Source organism: Pangasianodon hypophthalmus, chromosome 1, assembly GCF_027358585.1.
Source record: "Pangasianodon hypophthalmus isolate fPanHyp1 chromosome 1, fPanHyp1.pri, whole genome shotgun sequence".
In the NCBI taxonomy this organism is placed as follows: domain Eukaryota; kingdom Metazoa; phylum Chordata; class Actinopteri; order Siluriformes; family Pangasiidae; genus Pangasianodon; species Pangasianodon hypophthalmus.
The window spans coordinates 25,280,705-25,303,022 of NC_069710.1; the positions used below are offsets into that span (position 1 = coordinate 25,280,705).

Below are 22,318 nucleotides of genomic sequence, written 5' to 3' on the forward strand. Positions count from 1 at the left end.
TTTAGGTTTGTAAAAATGCAACATATCTGGCATGATTCACAGTGCTGGCACTAGCGCCTGGTGTACCTTTCATAAGCTACATTGTTGCGTTCATTATGTTAGCACACTCGCATTTTGGCATCAAATTATGTTACCAGCATCACGTGTTAGTGATTATCATACATGAGTACCGCTTATAAGGATCTCTAGTTATGTTGTAGACATTAGAGATCAAGATGTACAGTGCATACGAAAATATTTTTTTTTAAAATGAAGCACTGTTTTGCAGACTTCGTACTAGTTATCATTATTGAATGATTCCACAGTTAGGGGAAAAAAACGAGCTCAAATCAATGCCCTGTATAGGATATAGCAATTTAAAGCAAATTATAACCTGATTGACTGTAAATCATGTTAGACAGATACACCACTCACATGCGCATCTACTGTGGACCAATCATTATTTAAATCAGAGGAAGGCATGGCTGTAATCTTGGAAGATCCGGAGGTTCGGCTCGGTCTGCTGTAACCTGAAGCAGGTGAGGATGATGGAGGAGAAGTATATTCATTTGGAGGCACTAGCTGAGCAGAAGAAAGGACAGAAGTTGCAGCATTAGGCCCGTTTCCTGCACTGACACCAGGAGTGCGCCCCCTGGAGGAGCCCCCGACACCGCCAGCTTGTCCAGCAGAACTGCTTCCTCCACTTTTGGTGCGTCTGTCACGTGGAGTTTTAACAGCGTCAGAAGAAGATTCATAGTAGCTGCCTAGTCCTCTCAGATTTTCCTTCTCTAAAGAGCCGTTCAGCCCTGCTTGGTGGGAGCCTCCCCACTGGTTCCTTTCCATTCCTACGCCGATCCTGCCATCCAAGTTGGCATAGCTGCCCGAGCGCCCATCTCCATTAGGGCGCCTAAACTCGTTTACGGAGTTGTTGTAGTCACTCTCTCGGTCCAGCAGAGAGCCGTGAGACTGAGCCCGTCGCAACGAGCTGCCGTCTGAGGTGGAAAGATACTGACCATCCTCTATTCCATCCTCCCGCCTCCTAAGGGGTCAGATAAACATTACAGCACTATACGTTACACACAAAAATAACAACATTGTAATATGTCTATATTCTCAATAATAACAGCTTTTTTTTTGTTTGTTTTATTCAGCTTATAGTTACATTTAATGTTGTGGAAGTTAGTTCCTGTTATTTCTGTCATTACAGCAGCTATAAACTCTGAAAAAACTCTAAACTTTAAAACCTGAAGACGCTCCCAAGGTTTAACAAAAAAAAAAACCAACAAAAAAAAAAAACTTACTCTTTTTTCAGTCAGATCTTCCCTTTTTAAAGTCACGTTTATTAAAGATCGCTTTTTTTTTTTTTTTAAACAGAAAAAAATGCTCAAGTGGCTTATAAAGTTAATATAATGTTCAGCTACTTGGGTTAGCACTGTGTTGCATTATCCTGGCTTACCTGATAAGCATGATAGCCTATGGGATTTTCTGGCTTCTGAATGTACACTGTGATGGGGAAAGTCTTAAATGCAACCTTTAGTGATGTAGTGATGTGATGTAGACATGTGGAGTACATAACTAAGAGGGTGTGAATGGGCAGGCAGCCTGAAGTATGAATCTGCAAGTGTACATTGTACACTGTAAGTGTGTGTTACCTGGGCAAGCTGTTGTAAGATGGGTTTCGGAGCTGAACTCCATAAGAGTCTCCCTTCTTTCCATCCTTGAGCACTACATATGGCTGGCCCGCGATGCCCTGCACCCTGACAGCCACGCCATAGCGGGACGAGGATTTCCCCGAGCCGTCTCGACGCCCTCCACCTCCTGTATCTTGCAGGTCATTTATGAAGCGGATCTGAACCCCATAATCCACTGGGGTTTTTCTACCCGAGGCTGATGCAGACATGCTGGAAAAGACAGGGAGAAAGAGTTCATCAATCATCAGTCAATTCATTCATCAACTGGCATATTTTTCCAGATGTGGTAGGAACCTGGAGAAGTTGGAGGAAACTCCACAAGGACACAAGGCGAACATGTGAAATTTGACACAGATAGCAACGCGAGCTCAGGAGTGAATTGGGGACTGTGACCCTGCAATGCTACCCATTACCAATGAGTCGATTGATATTTAAAAAATTATTATATATTTTGATATATAATAATCAAAACACAGACTGCCATTCAACACTGCCATAAAGGAAAAAGAGCCGGACACATTTCTCAAGCGTGGCAAAGTTTAAGTAAAGTCGGTGGAGAAGCTGACATTCTGACGGTCTCTCTGCAAAAATCGAAACAAGGAAATGCGCCAAGCTGTAGTAATTATCGCTATTTAAGGCAGAGACTATAATTAGTAGTATATAAAGGACTGTATATGAGTCACCTATGAAATATGTACGATATAGAAGATCAGACTTCAGACTTCAATTCTGTAGCTCATTTCCTTAATAATACTGCATGTACAAACACACTCAATGCAGCTACGATTATCCAGTTACGGTTTTATAAAAAAAGCCCAGGAGACGAAAAACTGCTAAATACTCCAATCTAGCACTGTAGGTTTCATATAGCTGCATATGCCCTGATGTAAAAGTACAAAAATAACCCTACCGTTTGTGTAAGTGGAGCTTTGAAGTGTTCTCAGTGGATTATTGCGGTTTGGCACATTGACTCTCTGTGTTACTAGAGTACACACATGAAGGTTAACCACAGAAAAGTCAACATCAGGTATAACAAGCTGAATTCAGACATGTGTGTGCATTACGGGCTACAGGACGAACAAAACAAACGAACACATGTACAAGATCCAGTGGCATCTAAGAGAAATATAGTCTAGCAGCAGAGGCAACTGGGTTCACCATAAGCATGGCCTTAAACACAACCTACACATTATACATGAACTAAACATTAACATGACTCTAAATGAGTACTTATATAGAGCCCATATTTAGTCTTAGGGTTTATCACTGCAACAGACCATATAATGGTTGTGTGCAGCAACTGGATACAGGTGTTTAAACACACTTCTCAGATTATACATTAGGCTATATGGACAAAGCCAGTGTTCCTTGAAGCAAAGCTCCACCCTGAAACATATATTATATTGCAGGTATTTGTGATGTGTTAATTTGTTGGTTGGTGCTGTATTTTTATTATTCCTGTGACGGGGGGGCATTTCTAACACAGTTACAAAGACATTAGGAGAAAAAAATTTTAGTCGTATCAAACATACTATAAGTGATAATGGTTAGGTTTTGCTGTAAACTTCTCAAAACAAAAGGGAAACCCAAAGTGGAAGTAGTGCAGACAAACCTTAGACTAAAAAGTTCCAGAATTCTATGCAGCTACACAATATGTCCAAAAGTTTGTGGAAAGCAAAGAACATATGGGTGTGTTACAGCAAAGATATTAATGTCTACTAGATGTCAATGATGGCAGTATAAGCATGACAGTTAAAGCTTTGGAACCTGACCTGTTTGAGCAGAGTGTACAGATGAGGAGGCAAGAGAGCTGAACAGACTAAAGGACTAAAGTCTTTATCACTCTCATGCATCACTCTCTTGAGGCTGACATGAAGCTCAGGCTAAACCGCACTGGCTTCACAACCAGCCTGTAGCTGAATGGCAAACCATTAATCAAAGTGAAAATACACAAACCTTTCTATGGAAGAAAATTAAACTAAAAAAGTTCAAGGTTCATGTTAATTAATATGCAAATTAGGGTAGATTTGCTGCCACTACGTCTGAAAACGTAGATTCAGATTTTTTTTGTCCATTTGTTTATACAACCAAAATGGCAAAGACATTCTAATCAAACATAAGGATTTTTACATCTTATATATTTAACTTACTATACAGTATATACTAGTTTTTTGTTGGTCGCGTTGCTGAGAATTGTCATTTTTAATTTGCCTTAGCTATAGCAACTACTTCATACTGTGGGCACCTCTTACTGATCACTACAGATCACCTCAGAATGGTTTTAGAGGGTTAGATATAATGCAAGTCCCATTTTCATAGCCAGTGTCTTTATAACCTCAATCAGCAGAAATTAAGAAATTAACAAATGCAGATCTATGATCTAAACCCAAAGACGATAGAAAATCAATAAGATACGTCTGAACTATCCTTCATTACTCAATCAAATGTACACCTAAAACAAAACAGTGAGTCTCTCAAAGAAACAAGTAATATCTAATTTTCTAAAATGCTTTATTCATTCAGCCTTTTATACATAAAGTGTATATAAAGTCTACACACCCCTGTGAAAATGGCAGGTTTTCGTGAAGTAAAAAATGAAGGTAAGATAAATCATGTCAGATATTTTCCCAACTTTAATGTGAAATTGCAAACTATTCAAATAAAGTGAAACAAACAGAAACTTTTTTAAGGAAAAAAAGAAAAATAAACTTACAATAAACCTAGTTGAATAAGTGTGCACACCCCTAAACTAATACACTGTTGAAGCACCTTTTGATTTTATTACACCACTCAGTCTTTTTGGGTAAGAGTTTCTCAGCATGTCACATCTTGACTGAGCAATATTTTCCCACTCTTTCTTGCAAAAACATTTCAGTCCATCAAACTATAAGGGCATCTCCTGTGCACAGCCTGCTTCAGGTCACGACACAGATTTTTATTTGGATTCAGGTCTGGGCTCTGGCTCGGCCATTTAAAAACACTGATTTTTCTTTTGGTGACGCCATTCCTTTGTTGATTTGGATGTATGCTTTGGGTCATTGTCGTGCTGTAAGGTGAAATTCCTTTTCATCTACAGCTTACAAGCAGATGCCTGAATGTTTTGCAGTAAAACTGACTGGTATTTCTAGCTATTCATGATTCACTCCACCTTGACAGAAGCCCTAGTTCTGGCTGAAGAAAAGCTGCACCATGGGTATGGTGTTCTTTTGGTGAAGTGCTTTTTGCGGCAAACATACCTTTTGGAATTATGGAATTATTATACCTTTGGGAATTGGTCTCATCAGACCATAACACATTTTGCCACATGGTTGGGGGTGATTTATTTGAGCTTGGATGTTTTTTGCGAGAAAGGGCTTCCGTCTAGCGACCCTACCCCACAGCCCAGACATGTGAAGAAGATGACAGATTGTTGTCACATGCAGAGTGTAATCAGTACTCATCAGATATTCCTGCAGCTCCTTTAATGTTGCTGTAGGTCTCTTGGCAGCCTCCCTGGTAAGTTTTTGTCTTGCCTTTTTTGTAAATTTTTGGAGGGATGTCCAGTTCTTGGTGATGTCACTGTGGTCCTCCATTTTCTCCACTTGTTGATGATGGCCTTCACAGTGTTTCATGGTACATCTAATGTTTTGGAATTTTTTTTTTGTACCCCTCTCCTGCTCGATTCCTTTCGACACGTCAGGTACTGTGCATGCTTTGTAAGCTCTTTGAAGACCATGGCTTCAGCAGTCAGATGAAACCAAGAAGATGTCAAGAAAATCCTACAGAAACAGCTGGTCTTTATTCGGGGTTAATCAGAATAATTTCATTGATGACAGCTGTATGATAACTATTTTTCAACATGAGATTGAATGTGATTGGTTCATTCTGAACACAGCCACATCACCAATTATAACAGGGTGTGCACACTTACGCAACCAGGTTATTGTAACTTTTTTATTTTTCCTATTTTCCCTAAAATGTTTGTGATTGTATTTCACTTAATTTTTATATATTGTAATTTCACATTGAAGGTGGAAAATGTTCTGAAATGATTCATCTTGGTTTTTCATCACAAAAACTTGCCATTTTAACAGAGGTGTGTGTAGACTTCTTTATAGCCTCTGTATATATTGCAGTATATTACAAATATAGCACTTTCTTAGACGTCACTTGCTCCTCCTTGCTGTGATGGTGGTGAGATTAAAGTGCAAAGGGTGTGTCCGTCTCTGACATTATAATCCATCAGCACAATGACTTTGTTGAGACTACATCGTGGGTGTGTGCCTTTATTCCGATTGGATTTGGCAGTTTTGACATGTCATGGCATCTGGCTGCTTATGATCGTATTACAATAATTTGACTAGTCACATTCCAGCAGAATAGAAGTGACGTTTCAGAAAGGAAATGATTTTACTGTGTGTCTAGGTTATGCCATAGAAACTTAGATGACATAAAACAGACTGTGTCATCTGAATTGCACTGTATTAATCATTATGAACACAATCTTGCCCTTTAAAAAAATAAGAGCCCATTAAAAATAAAAGGGAACAACCCCAAAGAAACTGACAAAGCTTTAAAAGAGCTAGCTCTCTGGTCTTATCAAAGTTCACTGTAGTGATAAAAAAAGCAACCACCTGTTTAGTCCAGAGACACACCTCCCCTTGTTCCTCTCTCTCTTTTACATAGACACAAACACGCACAGACGTTCAATTTACTTCCTCTTTAATATCCATACGGCCACAATTCACACATAGTGTCCTCTAATGTCCTGTATATCCATACAAACAACTTATCTCTTTTCCCATATCTATTCCCTACTTGTTTCAGAGAGAGCCAGAATGTGTGTGTGTGTGTGTGTGTGTAAGTTAAATCTAGTAAAAGAAAGTGGAGCAGTGGAGTTGGCAGCCAGTGCAGTTAAAAGGTCTCATTCTCATGTGACCATTCAGCAGGAGAATTACAGCTAAGTAGTACAGTCTAGTGAAAAGTCTCAGTCTTTATTCTGGATCACCAAAATGGCTACAGCAACAAGCTCAGACTATATTTTTTCCTTAGACATACTATAAGAAAAATATAAAATATATTTTTGTGAATTAGCCATGTCTTACTGTTATTGTACAGAAATTCAAAGCCCAAATTCAAAACACATTGGCTACAAGTGAAGTATTTAGTCACAGAGAAATAATTCCTGGGGAAGCACACATAACCACTTCAACTTCAGCCCACAGGAACTTAAAGAAAAAAAAAAAAAAAAAAAAAAGACACAAATCATAAATTTATTAGCTAGTCCATTGGGTAAGTAAAAGCTCCAGTATGTGGCCCAGTTCCATGTTTTGGTTGCCAACATATAATAAAGTAATAATGTACTAAAAAGTGCATGAATGCAGAATAAGGAAAACGATATAACTTGAGTGATGAGCTGTGCTGTTCTGTCCTCTCATCACACGTAAAAGATATTATTTGAGTTTGGCTAGTGTCTATTTTCTCTCCTTACGTTTGACCGTGAGGTGGCTATTACGTATAGCAGACATTGCAGGAAAATGATCATATGGGGGAAAATGCAGTCCCTGTGAATTCCAGCTGAACGTCACCTACCTTGGATGCATGTAGAAAAAGAACGAACCAGGTGACAGGGAACAGTGGACATATACAGGGATCCATGGAATTTCACAGGAATTCCTGGTTGGAATTTACATGCTGATTGTCGCTGATGGCTCTCCTACCATGACTGCCTTTTATATGTTAATGTTTGGCTGGCATGGTGGAGAGTTACATGACAATTTGCACTGAACTTTATTTTGCTCGCTTTAGTCAGTGTTTCCACATACCTGCGTGTTCCTCATTCTGAAAAGATTGCCTTTCATCTGTGAACACTAACGCCTAGCGTGGGTGTAACTTTGTTTTGAAAGGCGCTGCAGACGATATCAAGATCGGGTGTTGGACTTAGGGCTAGGTGATAGTGCAAAAAAAAAAAAAAAAAAGACCTTTATAAACGACTCATGATTACGGTTTCATTGTTCATTTCATTTGTTCTTATATAATGCAATTATAAACAAATTGAGAACTTTTTCATTTATCAGTATAGACTTTGGAAAATGTAGATGTGCAAAAATAGTAACAGCACCATTTATAGCAAATAGTGCAAACAATGGTTCTTTTAAATGAAGGATATTTAAAGAAAAGGATATTGAAAAAAACTGTTTGCACTATTTGCTATAGATGGCGCTGTTACTAGATTTGCACAACTTAGTGAACCCTTCTTTCTCGACAAAGTAACTGGGGAATATGTCTTTCATGACATGAAATTGCACCGCAACTGAGAAGTCAACTTGGGTATTCTTCTCAAATCCGAGCTCCTTCCCTGTTTATGGAGTTTATGGAGTTATGATGTCAAATCAACATGGCTGCACATAGCATCAGAAATAAACAAAGTAAAACTTGTTACCTTTAAATGAGTTACACTGTATATAAGTATTAGCTTTAGATTTAATCAGCATACAGATATATTCCTTTGTTAAAAACACTGACTATACAGTTTGTTGTTTGATAAAGAAAATATACATCACTCATCAGAGTTAGTTGCCTAGCTTGTTGCTAACAAAATACGAACATGGGGCGTCCATTTTCCCACTTCGTCTGCCGAACATGCCAAGGGTGAAAATGACGTAATTCTGCCTGGCGAATTACGGCTTAGGATGTAATGTAGCATTATATTTTACATAAACTTGTTCATCTGACTTTTCAAACAAGTACCAATTCCATATCTCTGAAGGGATATTTGAACCTTTTTCTAGGAGCTCAGTCCTCATCAAAGTGTTGCCTGTTGCAGTGGGTTTTTTTTGTGTGTGTTATTTTTTTTTAACTCTAAGCGTGTTTGGGAGTAGTGTAGGCTGTAGGAGGAGTTTTCCAGGTTATGAAGGCTGTGTTTTTCCTTTGTATTAGTTTAAACTTTTAAATAACATTTGAATGTGTGTGTGTGTGTGTGTGAACCAAATTAATCGTGAAAATCACCCAGTTCGGCATATCAAAATTCCCCAGCGCCCCCAGAGTAAGTTACACCTATGCAATGTAGTAAAAATCTTTTTGCCATCAACCATGTCGCACCTTGGCCAATGTGTGTAGGGCAGCAGGTGGTGAGATTCGGAACAAGTAGTGCACACTACAGTTACAGCATCGAGGTGCCTTCACCACCAGGAAGGGCGTTATGTTTAAACGTAGCTACATACAAAATGGAAAACTGCACTGTGAATGAAAAAAAAATTTCATTTGTACCATCCTTGAAAGCATAAAAAGAAAATACGATAAGACCAGTGCACTGCATTTGCACACATCACAGAGATGTGATTATTACATACTCCAACCTTATATCCAATATCAAAACACATCTGAAATCCCTGCCATGTACAATATGACCAAATTTCTCTCATAATGAACAAATTACAGTCAGATGGGTGAAACAGTGGGTCTATATCCTCAGGCAGCTGCTCATGTAGCCTATGGGCTTATGTGCAGTTACTTAAAAGAGAATTAACATATAATAAAAATCTGATTATTAAACTTAATAAAAAAAGCTGTAGTGTTGTAATACTTCATTAGAAAAGAACAACTCTTGAGAAAAATGGAGGGGGGGGTGCAGGGGTGTTGGGCAACAAACATTGTAAATGCTGCTACAGTGCAGAGCATTAAGTGACCATGGCCTATTTTTATATTTGCTTAAACATGCTGAACTTTAAACACCATTTTACCACACAAAGTATCATAAACAACTGATAGACATTGTTGAACTGCCATCCATACTTATCACAACAGATTCATGAAGTGGCAAGTTTGTTCTGTGTACCAATTACACAAAAGTTAGTCTATCTGTCTGTAACATGGCCACAGTGTGTCCTCTAAGACCTTGGCTGTTGGCAAATCTGATAAAAGTGTTTAATTTTTTTTTTTTTATTACACATTAATAATTAATAATTGATTCTGTACAAAATCCACTTAGGCTGGAGCATTAATACAGATTGTAAATACTATTGTGTTCCTGGAAAAGTTCACTTCTTAGGGAAGTTGTAAATCTGAAAAATGTCATACAGTAACAGTGAGAGCAGTCATTAAAAATGAGAGCAAGGTGCCAGGAAATACACGAAGGTATCTGTGATTGTGGAGCAGTGAAGTGAACATGCGTGCGAGCACTTCAGTTCAGCGAGCACTGAGACATGTATGCTTCCTTTTGCAAGTGTCTACACACTGCTTGCGAGTCAAGGTTGCACTTTGTGCTCATTTTTTATGACCACGCTGATACTGTCCTCAGATCTCAGTGATCTCAGTGATTTTGACCATGGCGTGATTGTTGGTGCCAGACAGGTTGGTTTGAATATTTCTATAACTGCTGATCTCCTGGAATTTTCACACATAACAGTCTCTAGAGTTTACTCAGAATCGTGCAATAAAGAAAAAAACATTCAGTGAACAGCAGTTCTGCGGACAGAAATACCGTGTTGATAAGAGAGGACAATGGAGAATGGCCAGACTGGTTTGAGCTGACAGAAAGGCTACAGTAACTCATAACCACTCCGTACAACTGTGGTGAGCAGAAAAGCATCTCAGAATGCACAACGTGTTGATCCTTGAGGCAAATGGGCTACAACAGCAGAAGACCATGTTGGGTTCCAATTCTTTCAGCCAAGAACAGAAAGCTGAGGCTACAGTGGGCACAGGCTCACCAAAACTTGGACAGTTGAAGACCGGAAAAGCGTAGCCTGGTCTGAAGAATGTGGATTTCTGCTGAGGCACACAGATGGTAGAGTCAGAATTTGGCACCAACCGCATGAATCCATGGACCCAGCCTGCCTTGTGTTAACAGTCCAGGCTGGTGGGGGTGGTGTAATGGTGTGAGGAATGTTTTCTTGGCACACTTTCGGCCCATTAATACCAATCATAGCTTGAATGCCACACCCTATTTGAGTATTGTTGCTGACCATGTGCATTCCTTCAAGGCCACAATTCCCCCATCTTCTAATGGCTACTTCCAGCATGATAATGCACCATTTCACAAAGCAAAACTCATCTCAAACTGGTTTCATGAACATGACAATGAGTTCAGTGTTTTTCACCGGCCTTCCCAGTCACTGGATCGGAAACCAATAGAACAACTTCGGGATGTGGTACAACAGGAGATTCGCAGCATGAATGTGCACCTGATCTGAAGGAAATTACAGGAATCTGCAGGAAAATCTGCAGGAATTGCGTGATGCAATCACGTTAACATCTGAACCAGAATCTCAAAGGAATGTTTCCAACATCTTGTGGAATCCATGCCATGAAGAACTGAGGCTCTTTTGCGAGCAAAGGGAGGCCCTACGCTACTGGTATAGTGTTGTTATGAAGTGTTAAAAATAAAGTGTTCAGTGAGTGTACATTAGAGTACAGAGAAATTCTTTTTCTTCGCATATCCCAGCTTGTTATCTTGTTAACGCAAGGTCAGCCAGGTTATGGGCCTTGTGCAACGACCCCTGACCTTTGGACCTTTGATCAGTAACCCAAAGCCTTAACCACTAAACCACCACTGCTCACTTTTTTTAATATACACTTTTTAAGATACTTTTAAAAAGGCATAACATCTTAAATACAAAACTCAGCACGAGGAGTTCACTGCTGGCAGCCCATGGCTGCAACTAACAAACAGAACTAAATAACATGTTACATGATGCCCCTGAGTGCTTAATACTAAGTAGGTTACTCGTTTTGGTATCGTATCAGTATCAACGAGTACCAAAAAACATGTCCTTGTACTTAGTATGAAAAATGCTATTGATGCATCCCTAGTTTACCAAAAAAAAAAAAAAAACTGCATAAATGTCTGAATGTGACTTTATGCATTTACACAGAATGTTATCACTGCTTGCTATGAACATGTATATATTTATTTAGCAATGGGAGATCGAAACAACCTAAACATGACAAGAGGTTTCTCATTGCAAGAATTCATCCATGCCAAACCAGAAACTGGTCAAAAGACCATCGCCAAAACTCATTCATGGTCTGTTCACTTCCTCACTGTGTGTCAGTGCATGAGCAAACAGTGACAGTATTCAGCATTCACAGTGAATAAACGATCCCAGTGGGGAGGAGAGGGGGTAATGAGGGTGGGCACCATCTCATATCTTTATTACAGTGAAGTGGGGCAGAAAACCCAGTGGATAGCCTAAGAACACTGACTGCTCTGTCTGCTCTGCTGTTGAGCCTGGTCTCTTCACTAGCATGAATTTAGTCTAGTCTCTTATACACATAATAGAAGTAAACCTTTACCTCATGGGAAAAGAAAGCTTCCTGGAGTGTAGGGTGGATGGGGAACTATCCTTTGTGAAATTAAATAATTGTTTATATAAGTATATAATACTACAATATAACTATTATTGTTGTATCATGTGTCTACTTTAATCAGCGCACTTTACTGACAGGGTAAGTGTTCATGCTTCTATCAGGCATATCAAGACCTTTCAGCTTCATTATTCTATGCATAAAGTCATCTCTTTTATGCAGCTACTTGCAGCAACCTTTTTTCCTTCACCGTGTTATCTACATATGGGCTTCCTCTCCTCCGGAAATGAGATGTTTACAAATGGTATATTGTATATATGACTAAGCATAAGCACCTTTTCAAATATGTACTGTACTAGTTTGCTCCCATAAGAAGCTAGACTGTGGTTTGCACTAGTGTGCAGAAATGCAAATGTATAAGGGCAATTGCACGCAAACATCAACCTTACTATGGAAATCAAAGCTGTGAATATGATGGGCTGCACGATTAATGAGATTTTAATCCTTATCACAATGTGAGTTTCTGTGATAGCATGATAATGTGTGGATGTTTATCACATACAGTACACACTATAAACATACACACACCTTCACACTGCCTGCACATAGCACTGCCATGGACTCTCACACTGCAGGCTTGAATGCACAAGTGATATCATTAGAGTAAGATCACAGCACGAACATACACATACACACACAGACACACACTTAAACGATTGAAGAATTATGATAATTTCATGTTTTGTTCCTGCCTAGACCTTTAGGCAGTTGTCTATCATGACATGCACACAGCAAGTAGCAAGTATATGGATGTTACGTGCCATAAAAGTGGCATTATAACAACAGCTGACACATAAAAATGATCGTGATTTGAGATTTCAAATTCCGAGAGCTTCTGAGCATTTAAAAATGTCATTTTGAGAGGGGAAATTAAACCCAATAGCAACTGTTACTATGGTGATTTGGAAAACCTCAATAGTTACTCCTTATAATAACCTAGACAGGAAATATTTTATTTGGGCACAAGGTACCTTAAGTATTCAAGTCTCTAATAGTCTAGAACTGGGTGTCTTCTAGCATGGCCCTGAATTTGGTTCCATCCATCTTGCCCTAAAGCCTGACCAATTTTCCAGTCCCTGCAGATGAAAAGCATCTAGCAGGGTTTCCACTATATGTGCCAAAGCCAAAAAGTTCAGTTTTGTCTCATCACACCAGAGACCCCTTTTCACTTCTGCCGAGTTTTCAAAATGCCTTTTGGCAAACTCCAAATAGGATTTCATATGGGTTATATTCAAATATGTCTCACGTTATGCAAGTTAATGAACTGCTTCTTGAGTGTTTAAGAAGAAATTATGCAAGCAACTGCAAAATTCATAAATCTTTTCATGTAGGAATAAAAAAGGGTTTGTAAATATCTTGTAATACATACTACAAGATTCTAATTATAATGTTTCATACCACACAGACCGCCAAAGCTTGGAGCTCACATAAAATAACATATAAACATATAAACTTAAATAACAAAAGCAAATTTGGTCTCAACAACTAAAACTATATTTGCAGCACTGATATTATCCACAGGCTAGGTTTTCTAAACATAGGATTCTTATAATCATTGGTTACGTTTATTTAAAGGATCTGTTGTCATCCCAGGTCTTTGGGACTACAAAACAACACTGATTTTGAACCTTGTGAAAGGTTCAAATCTCAGGACTGTGAGAAGCCCAACTTCTCTCACTGTCAAACTCCGGGCTGCAGCTCTATAGACTTTTAAGTTTCCTCTTCTAACACATTGAATTTAGCCCATGAAGCCCTTAGTAATGAGCTGAAGAATTGAATCATGTTAAATGAGGTAAACCGCTAAATTCTGCAGTGCTTTCCTGAAATCAGACTACGGTCTAAATAGCTGTTCTATTTTTAACATAACCTAATAAAAGTCGGCTTAGAGTGCATATTTCACACGTGATTTAAATACTAGGAACAAAGTCAATTCTCAATCAAATACTGCAGTGAGGAAAAAAATTCCCAACATTATTAATGAGCACAGTATAGGTGGGCCTACACTTGTGTAGGCTGACTCTTTTTTGCATTTTAAAAAAGAGAGTTGTTCATGGATTGGTTAACAGAGCAAACACTAGCTATTGAGGAGGCAGTCAGTGCTAAAAACCAGGCAAGCTACATCTATGAAAAACCAGCTGACATGTTGGCTTTAATTCACATTCCCACATACTTATAACTGTATAAAGTGACACTCCCTCAATTTTTATCTATCAAGCTTGTCTTAAAACTGTAAGACGATGCAGATGGCCAAGGCATCATTATTAGCATCTCTCAATGTGGTGAAACTGCAGATTTATGGCCAGCATAAGGGTAACAATTAGCTGGCAGACATTTTACATTTATGTCTTTGCCATCTTTGTTGGCAGGTTCTTTTATCCAAAGTGACTTTCAGCTTAGTCAGACTCCAAGAGCTGATAAAGAAACCGAAGGTGTAGGAAAAACAAAGAGGACTGCAACTTCACATGGAGTTCATAGTAAATGCTATTAATCACAAGCACCACAAACATTAGTCAAGCCACAGCATAAAGAAACACAGATTTCTCCTAAAAAAAAAAAATCTCCAGCACCTTTCAAAACCTGCACACACAACTAATCAGAGTGTGATTCACCTAAGACGAGCTATTCTTCCCTACAGACTATTTCAAACATTGTCTATAAGCTTGTTCTTCTAAAAAAAAAAAACAAAAAAAAACACTAGTTCAGGTTTTGGCTACAGTTTTGACAGTTAAGGATTAGCAGGTGTGTGTTTATTGCTTCATCACGCGTCCCTTAGGCTAGGGCTTAACTCCCTCGGCATTCTTTGTTTCTTTCCAAACTCCGTATCAGTCACCTGAGCTTCTGTCCTCCTTTCAGCCTTGAACAAACCAGCATTTCTTCCTCTCTCCAGCTCTTAAAATGTGCCTCACTGGCATGACAATGAAGGCTTTAGTGTCGCCAAATAGCATAACGTATAGTCTCGTACCAACAATGATAACCATTCTTTCTGTAACCTGCATTCCTGTGTTGCTCACACAACACAGACCCACACATACACCCAGATATACCGGGAAAAGCTGGCACCTCTGAGTTCTCTGAAAACAATTAATTCTCGAGTGAGAAAAGGTGTGCCTTCTTGAAAAGATAGGATTATTTAGCAGATCCTAAAACATCTATGTGCTTATCAGTGTCATTGTGCATTTACAGGTCAATAACCAAGATGGCACGGAGCAGCAAGATTGCAACACTAAACATTTCACAAGTGAGCTTTTTGCTTTCCCAAAATCAGATCAGAGTTAACGAGTATATATTCCACAGTGAATATAAGTCATCAATCCACTACTAACTACATCTACAAGACAGACCATCCTGTGGATTATAGCTCAAGTTATCAGACTTGGAGTTCAGCCACAGCACAAACTCCCAAATACTTGTGAAATGAATCACCGGTTTCACTCTTCAAGCGAAACCACTATAGAAAAATCAATGTCCATGGAGCCTCACATGGCCCTCTCAATCATTTTAGTGACGTATTCAATTGTTTAATATGTTTACAGTTACAGCTGAGTGCAGAAATTTGAAAATTCTTAATCTGAAATTATGAAACCTTTAGGACAGACTTTAAATATGTTCCTTCATTATCGCAAGTAATTAAGCAATAAAAAACATGAATAGATAAATGTTATATTTCTGAATGTAGTGGGATTTTATTCCATTTACCTACAAAGTCTCCTACTGTTTTGAATTTTTAATGAATCTCTCTGGGATGCCCCTCACACACTTGTTTTTTCCTCCACTCTTTAGTAGTCCTTCAGTGTTTTTTTAATAAATACATTTCTGAATTTTGATTTTCTCCACTGATAATGGTACGCCTAAACACTGTGCTATCTTTTTCTCATCTCAATACTTGAAGTTTTTGTCATACCTTAAACAGGATTAAACATGGGTTGACTGTTTCAAGCCATTAAATAAATTAACGAAAACATGTCAAGAGGGATATATGAGCCTGATAATAAAGATAACTTCTATTTACTCTCAAAGGTTGTAGTTTTAAGGAGAAACCAAAAGGTGGTACAAAGTTTTACACTCAACTGTATTTTGCTTGAAATTGTGCTTACATAACAAGTGAATGGCAACATTCACATACAAGTTATACTTATATGTATAAAAATATGTGTGTGTGTATATATAACACACACACACACACACATTATATATGTTTAACATTAGAAACTTAATTTTAAATTGATGATTGTTTGACAGGTGGGACCTATGCCCAAATCCTGAATGACTGCGTATCCAGGTATGAAATAATACCCGTATGTAGTGCACTATATATACACATATATTCCATAGAAGGTCATTTGGGATTCAGCCAGTGTACAGACACCTGTAGGCGCGTCGGAAATCCCGCGAGAGCAGACAGCAGTGTACAGGCGAGAGGCGCAGGTGGACCTGGAGCCGTGTGGCTGATTTGTGCACCTGCGACTAGCTAACTCCATCAACTCTCCAGACAGAGAGCTGTTTCAGAGAAAAACACTCGTAAATTACCATCCCTGCGCCAACGAGACATTAATCCTCTTGCGTGACGTTAATCCCAATTTCCCCACAATTACTACTAAACTACTTAGGAGTGAGTTACAAGTCAAAACCCACTGAACGCTGATGAAAATAAAGTAACTTTACAGACTGTTGCTCTCTGTGTCAGCCAGGCAGCGAGGTGACTACGCTATAAGTTCCCGAGAAGTCTTAGATATAGTGAACTAACTAGTTCAAAATGTATCTGGCGCTAAATAAACTCCCTTCAAGTTAACTAAAGTTAGTACTTTATACTAAAGTAGCCGCAGAGCTAACAAGCTAGCAGGTTAGCGAATAAATAACACAGAGCCCCGCCAAACGCGTTAACCTACCTACAGTCGGTGTGAAGTGTGCAAGCTGGTGTTAGTTAGTGCGTTTTCTATCCACTTCTGTAGCTCTCTTCATGAAATGTGTTTCAGTGACAGCTTCCATGACACAAACCAACAACCTTGAATGAGTGAAGTGCTTGCCAAATACAACCTGTTACCTTTTACCGACCGCCGCGGTTAGCCACGCCCACGGACGCCAGGGAGGATAATATGATTGGTTAGAACATGCGTGGTGGGTGGAGCCACAATAGAGCGCGTTTTCAATTAGTAAGAGCGGGTTTAGGTTTAGGCTGTAACAAATGGCTCCCTGTTGGACACAGTGCTGTATTACAGAAGTTAGAAACCATTACTTCATTCCCAAGGCAGTCCTCTTGTACAGAGAATGAGTCCATTTAGGATTCAGCCATTATCTGCATCATTTGATTTGCTTGACTGACACATGTCTGTAATAGTTTCTCAATAATTACAAATATAATATCTTAAAAAAATATAGATCTTTAAAAAATATATCAAACTCAAAACCAAGAACAATAATGTACAAAATAAAATACGTGGCCTGCTCTAAAATATGTCATGTTTGACAATGAAAATAATAGGCCTAGACTACAGTAATATTTGTCAGTGACTTTTCAACAAACTAAAGTGTTGTGTGAGGTGTATTACAGAAGGCAAAATACTTGTGTATTTCAGAATTAATTGAAAATCCCTTATGTTAAAAAAAAAAAAACTCCCTGTAAGCCTAACAACCAAGATTTTTTGTCCATGTTGTGTTACAGTTATCAACCAAAAGAGGGAGGCATTGTCTGTCAGTGATTGTGTAATGTGTCTCAGTTACAAGTTTCAAGTTTCAAGTTTATTTGTCATATATATATATACAAGTGTCAGTGACAATGTACATTGAAATGCTTTTTGTGAGGCTTAGGCAGTCTACAGCAGTACAATAATAACAACAGAAATAAATAGTAAAGGGGGAAGCAAGACAGAAATTTAAGAGACAGAAATGTAGAATAATTATTAAAATGACATGAAATTAAATGAAAATAGAAAGTGCGCAGGTGCAAGGTGGAGGTGGAAATTTTGCTATGAGGTAGTGTAATGTAATTGTGCAAAGTATGCAAGATTCAAAAAAGACATGATGTTTTTGTCATCTTTGATATGATATGAAGGGGGATAATAGTGCAATTTTAGAGACAATTTTACAGTTTATTAAGGGTTCTGATAGCCTGCAGGTAGAAGCTGTTTTTCAGCCTGCTGGTTCTGGACTGAATGCTCTGGTATCGCCTGCCTGATGGCAGTTTGATAAACAGACTGTGTGCTGGGTGACTAGAGTCAGTTGTGATTTTTCGGGCCTTCCTCAGACATCGCAGATGAAAGTTGTCCTGAAGGGATGGAAGTTCGTTGCCGATGATGACTTCAGCTGTTCTCACAACTCTCTGAAGGGCCTTGCGGTCGAGGAGTGAGCAGCTGCCGTACCATACAGTAAGGCACCCCGTCAGGATGCTCTCAATGGTACATCTGTAGAAGTTTGTAAGGATATTGGGAGGGAGACCAAAGCTTTTGAGCTTCTGTAGTAAATAGAGCCGCCGGCATGCAGATTTAACTACTGATGTGGTGTGCAGAGTCCAGGACAGGTCGTCGGAGAGGTGCACACCAAGGAACTTGATGTTCTTAACTCTTTCCACTGCAGAACCGTTGGACAGTTATGTTGGACTCATTAATCTCCTCTTCTTCTCTTACCACTTGAAATTGAAAAATGTCAACTCTGGGTTTTTTGGTTTTCTTCTGCTGTTGTTCAAAGAAGTATCTGTCCAGTGAAGTATTTAGCAGAGCATTTGTCAGATTGATTAAGTGAGGACCCCTGTGCTGGGGGAATTGATGTCTCCATATCAGGTGTGTTATAGTCAGTGGACACCAACTGTCTACTTTTAAACATGAGCCTCTGATTTAAAAAATAATAATAAAATAAAAATAAAATAAATACGTCAGTGTCACTGGCAAAGGGTTTAAATAAATAACCTTTAAAATGATCAGTTTACCAAACGTAAATGTCATATGTTAAATATTGGTTTTATTAAGGAGTTATGCATTGCCTTAATATATCCTTCTATAAGTCACTATATGTTGACAGTTAAGTGATATTACATACACTATATGGCCAAAAGTATGTGGACACCTGACCATCGCACCCATATGTGGATCTTCACAAAATTGGAAGCCCACAATTGTCTAGAATGTCTTCTAGTCAATAGTGCATTACAATTTCCCTTCACTGGCACTAAGGTGCATGTTCCAGTATGCCCCTGTGCACAAAGTGAGGTCCATAAAGACATGGTATGCCAAGGTTGCTGTGAAAGAAGTCGAGTGGCCTGCACAGAGCCCTGACCTCAACCCCACTGAATATTTTTGGGATGAACTGCAACGCTGACTGCATGCCTGGCCCTGTCGCCCAACATCAGTGCCTGACATCACTAATGCTTTTGTGATGGAATGGACACAAATCTCCACAGCCACATTCCAAAGTATAGTGGAAAGCTTTCCTAGAAGAGTGGAGGTTATTAAAACAGCAACAGGAGACTAAATCTATAATGGGATGTTCAACAATTTTTTCAATATAGTGTACATATGGAAAATCCTTCTTTACAAGCTGCATAATACACTATATTGCCAAAAGTTTTGGGACGCCCCTCCAAATCATTGAATTCAGGTTTTTCAATCACTTCCATGGCCACAGGTGTATAAAATCAAGCACCTAGGCATGCAGACTGCTTCTACAAACATTTGTGAAAGAATAGGTCGCTCTCAGGAGCTCAGTGAATTCAAACGTGGTACCGTGATAGGTTGCCACCTGTGCAATAAGTCCATTCGTGAAATTTCCTCACTACTAAATATTCCACGGTCAACTGTTAGTGGTATTATAACAAAGTGGAAGCAACTGGGAACAGCAGCAACTCAGCCACGAAGTGGTAGGCCACGTAAAATCACAGAGCGGGGTCAGCGCATGCTGAGGCGCACAGTGCGCAGAAGTCACCAACTCTATGCTTAGTCAATAGCTACAGACCTCCAAATTTCATGTGGCCATCAGATTAGCTCAAGAACAGTGCGTAGAGAACTTCATGGGTTTCCATGGCCGAGCAGCTGCATCCAAGCCTTACATCACCAAGTGCAATGCAAAGCGTCGGATGCAGTGGTGTTAAGCATGCTGCCACTGGACTCTAGAGCAGTGGAGACGTGTTCTCTGGAGTGACGAATCACACTTCTCTGTCTGGCAATCCGATGGACGAGTCTGGGTTTGGCGGTTGCCAGGAGAATGGTACTTGCCTGACTGCATTGTGCCAAGTGTAAAGTTTGATGGAGGGGGGATTATGGTGTGGGGTTGTTTTTCAGGGGTTGGGCTTGGCCCCTTAGTTCCAGTGAAAGGAACTCTTAATGCTTCAGTATACCAAGACATTTTGGACAATTTCATGCTCCCACCTTTGTGGGAACAGTTTGGGGATGGCCCCTTCCTGTTCCAACATGACTGCGCACCAGTGCACAAAGCAAGGTCCATAAAGACATGGATGAGCGAGATTGGTGTGGAGGAGATTGACTGGCCTCCTGACCTCAACCCAATGGAACACCTTTGGGATGAATTAGAGCGGAGACTGCGAAACAGGCCTTCTCATCCAACATCAGTGCCTGACCTCACAAATGCGCTTCTAGAAGAATGGTCAAAAATTCCCATAAACACACTCCTAAACCTTGTGGAAAGCCTTCCCTGAAGAGTTGAAGCTGTTATAGCTGCAAAGGGTGGGCCAACTCCTAATATTAAACCCTACGGATTAAGAATGGGATGTCATTAAAGTTCATGTGCATGTAAAGGCAGACGTCCCAAAACTTTTGGCAATATAGTGTACCTTGTGTAGGCCTGTATACACTTAAGGACAACTGACTAAGTCAGAGAAAAAAAAATAATAAGCAGCAGATTAGCTGTACATAGCACAGTACTTATCTGTCACACTGAAAACAAAACTGGAGCTATCAACCATCGGTCTTCCAAAAAAACAGTGGCAAAGGTGTTTAGGAAATGTATGAGATGAAGCTGCTCCTGGGCGCATAGTACAGTGAGTGGCTAGATATGATGCCCATCCAGGGGCTTACCCTGGAATGAAATACTCTGGAAAGATGGATGTTTAGGGAAGAGCATGTCTGACCTACCACATGTGATGAAAGAAGTTGCACTGCAGACTTCATTCTTTGGCACAGCAGTATAGTAGGACCTTCCTTCTTCCTGTGCACCCTCACTCTATGCACCATGTCAGGCTGGTGAGCCAACAAACCTAAATCAAGCATTATAAGAAGCACCACAATTTACGCTGCATCATGACATGATTAGTCTATACCACTGATGTAAAGATCATGATCATACCATTGATGTAAAGCTGTGGCACCCAACCTCAGAGAATACATTGGAATTGTGTGAGTCCAGTGGAGGAGTGTGTGAGTTTGGTGTATATTCTACCCAGGGAAGATAACAGCTCCAGTCATGTTGATTGATGGCACAGTACGAGCTTAAGAATCTCCAGTTTCCTTGTTTAAGCATTCAGTGTTACCACCCGATTGTGGTTGATAACCTATGCGTAAACTGACATTGATTTTTAACTGTTAGCAGAATGCTTTCCAGACATGTGACATGAATTGGAACCCTCTGTCTAATACAATGTCCTCAGGAAGTCCATAATAACAGAATATTACAAGTCTCAGCAGTTTCCATAACAGTGGGGAGTTTTGTCAGGGATATAATAAGGTAGATCAGTGATGAAATCTATGGCTATGTGTGACCAGGGGCAATGCAGTATGGGCAGCAGTTCTAATAGGCCAGTGTCTCAGTGTCTAGAGGTTCTAGATTGTGCAGAGACTTAGCAGCATTGGACAGAATATGTTACATCATGGGTGTGTGGAACTGAGTAATGTGTGGACCCGTTATATAAGTGGGTCTCACATGGTTTATAGAACAAAGGTTTTTACCGATTTTTTGGTTTCAGGGGGATATTCAGGACATGTGGTTTTGTCATTTTGGACTCAAGCAATGTCATCCATGATTTCCCAAAGGATGGGAGCTACAGTACATGTCTAAGGCATGATTGTCTTATCAGATTGGGGTTTCATATGCCCTTCGTGATTTCTGGAGTTGGTCTTTGTGTTCTTTGATCAGGGTCTGTATGTGAACATGAATTTGAATCAAAAAGAACAGAGCTTGCTGGGAATTCAGCCTTTTCTCTGACTTGTGTGACTGACTTGTACTCTAGATTTGTGTGACCAGTAAGGATCAAGAAAGAGTGTGCTCTGTACCCTTAGTGCCTCCACTCTTCTAGTGCTATTTTGATAGCCAGCACTTCACAGTTCCCCACATCATAGTTTCATTCTGCTAAGCTTACTAGA

General features: G+C 39.5%; 1 protein-coding gene across 1 annotated transcript in view; it reads right to left on the reverse strand.

Annotated features, from left to right (window-relative positions):
* LOC113542274 (cingulin) overlaps nt 1-17,063 on the reverse strand; it is a 32,685-nt gene extending 15,622 nt beyond the window's left edge. The window contains exons 1-3 of the mRNA XM_026939668.3: nt 16,904-17,063; nt 1,632-1,880; nt 415-1,018 (exon numbers count right to left, since the gene is read on the reverse strand). Coding sequence (XP_026795469.3) covers nt 415-1,018; nt 1,632-1,879 — 852 coding nt within the window. The 5' untranslated portion in view covers nt 1,880; nt 16,904-17,063. The remainder of the gene's footprint in view (nt 1-414; nt 1,019-1,631; nt 1,881-16,903) is intronic.
* Nucleotides 17,064-22,318: the final 5,255 nt, after the last annotated feature.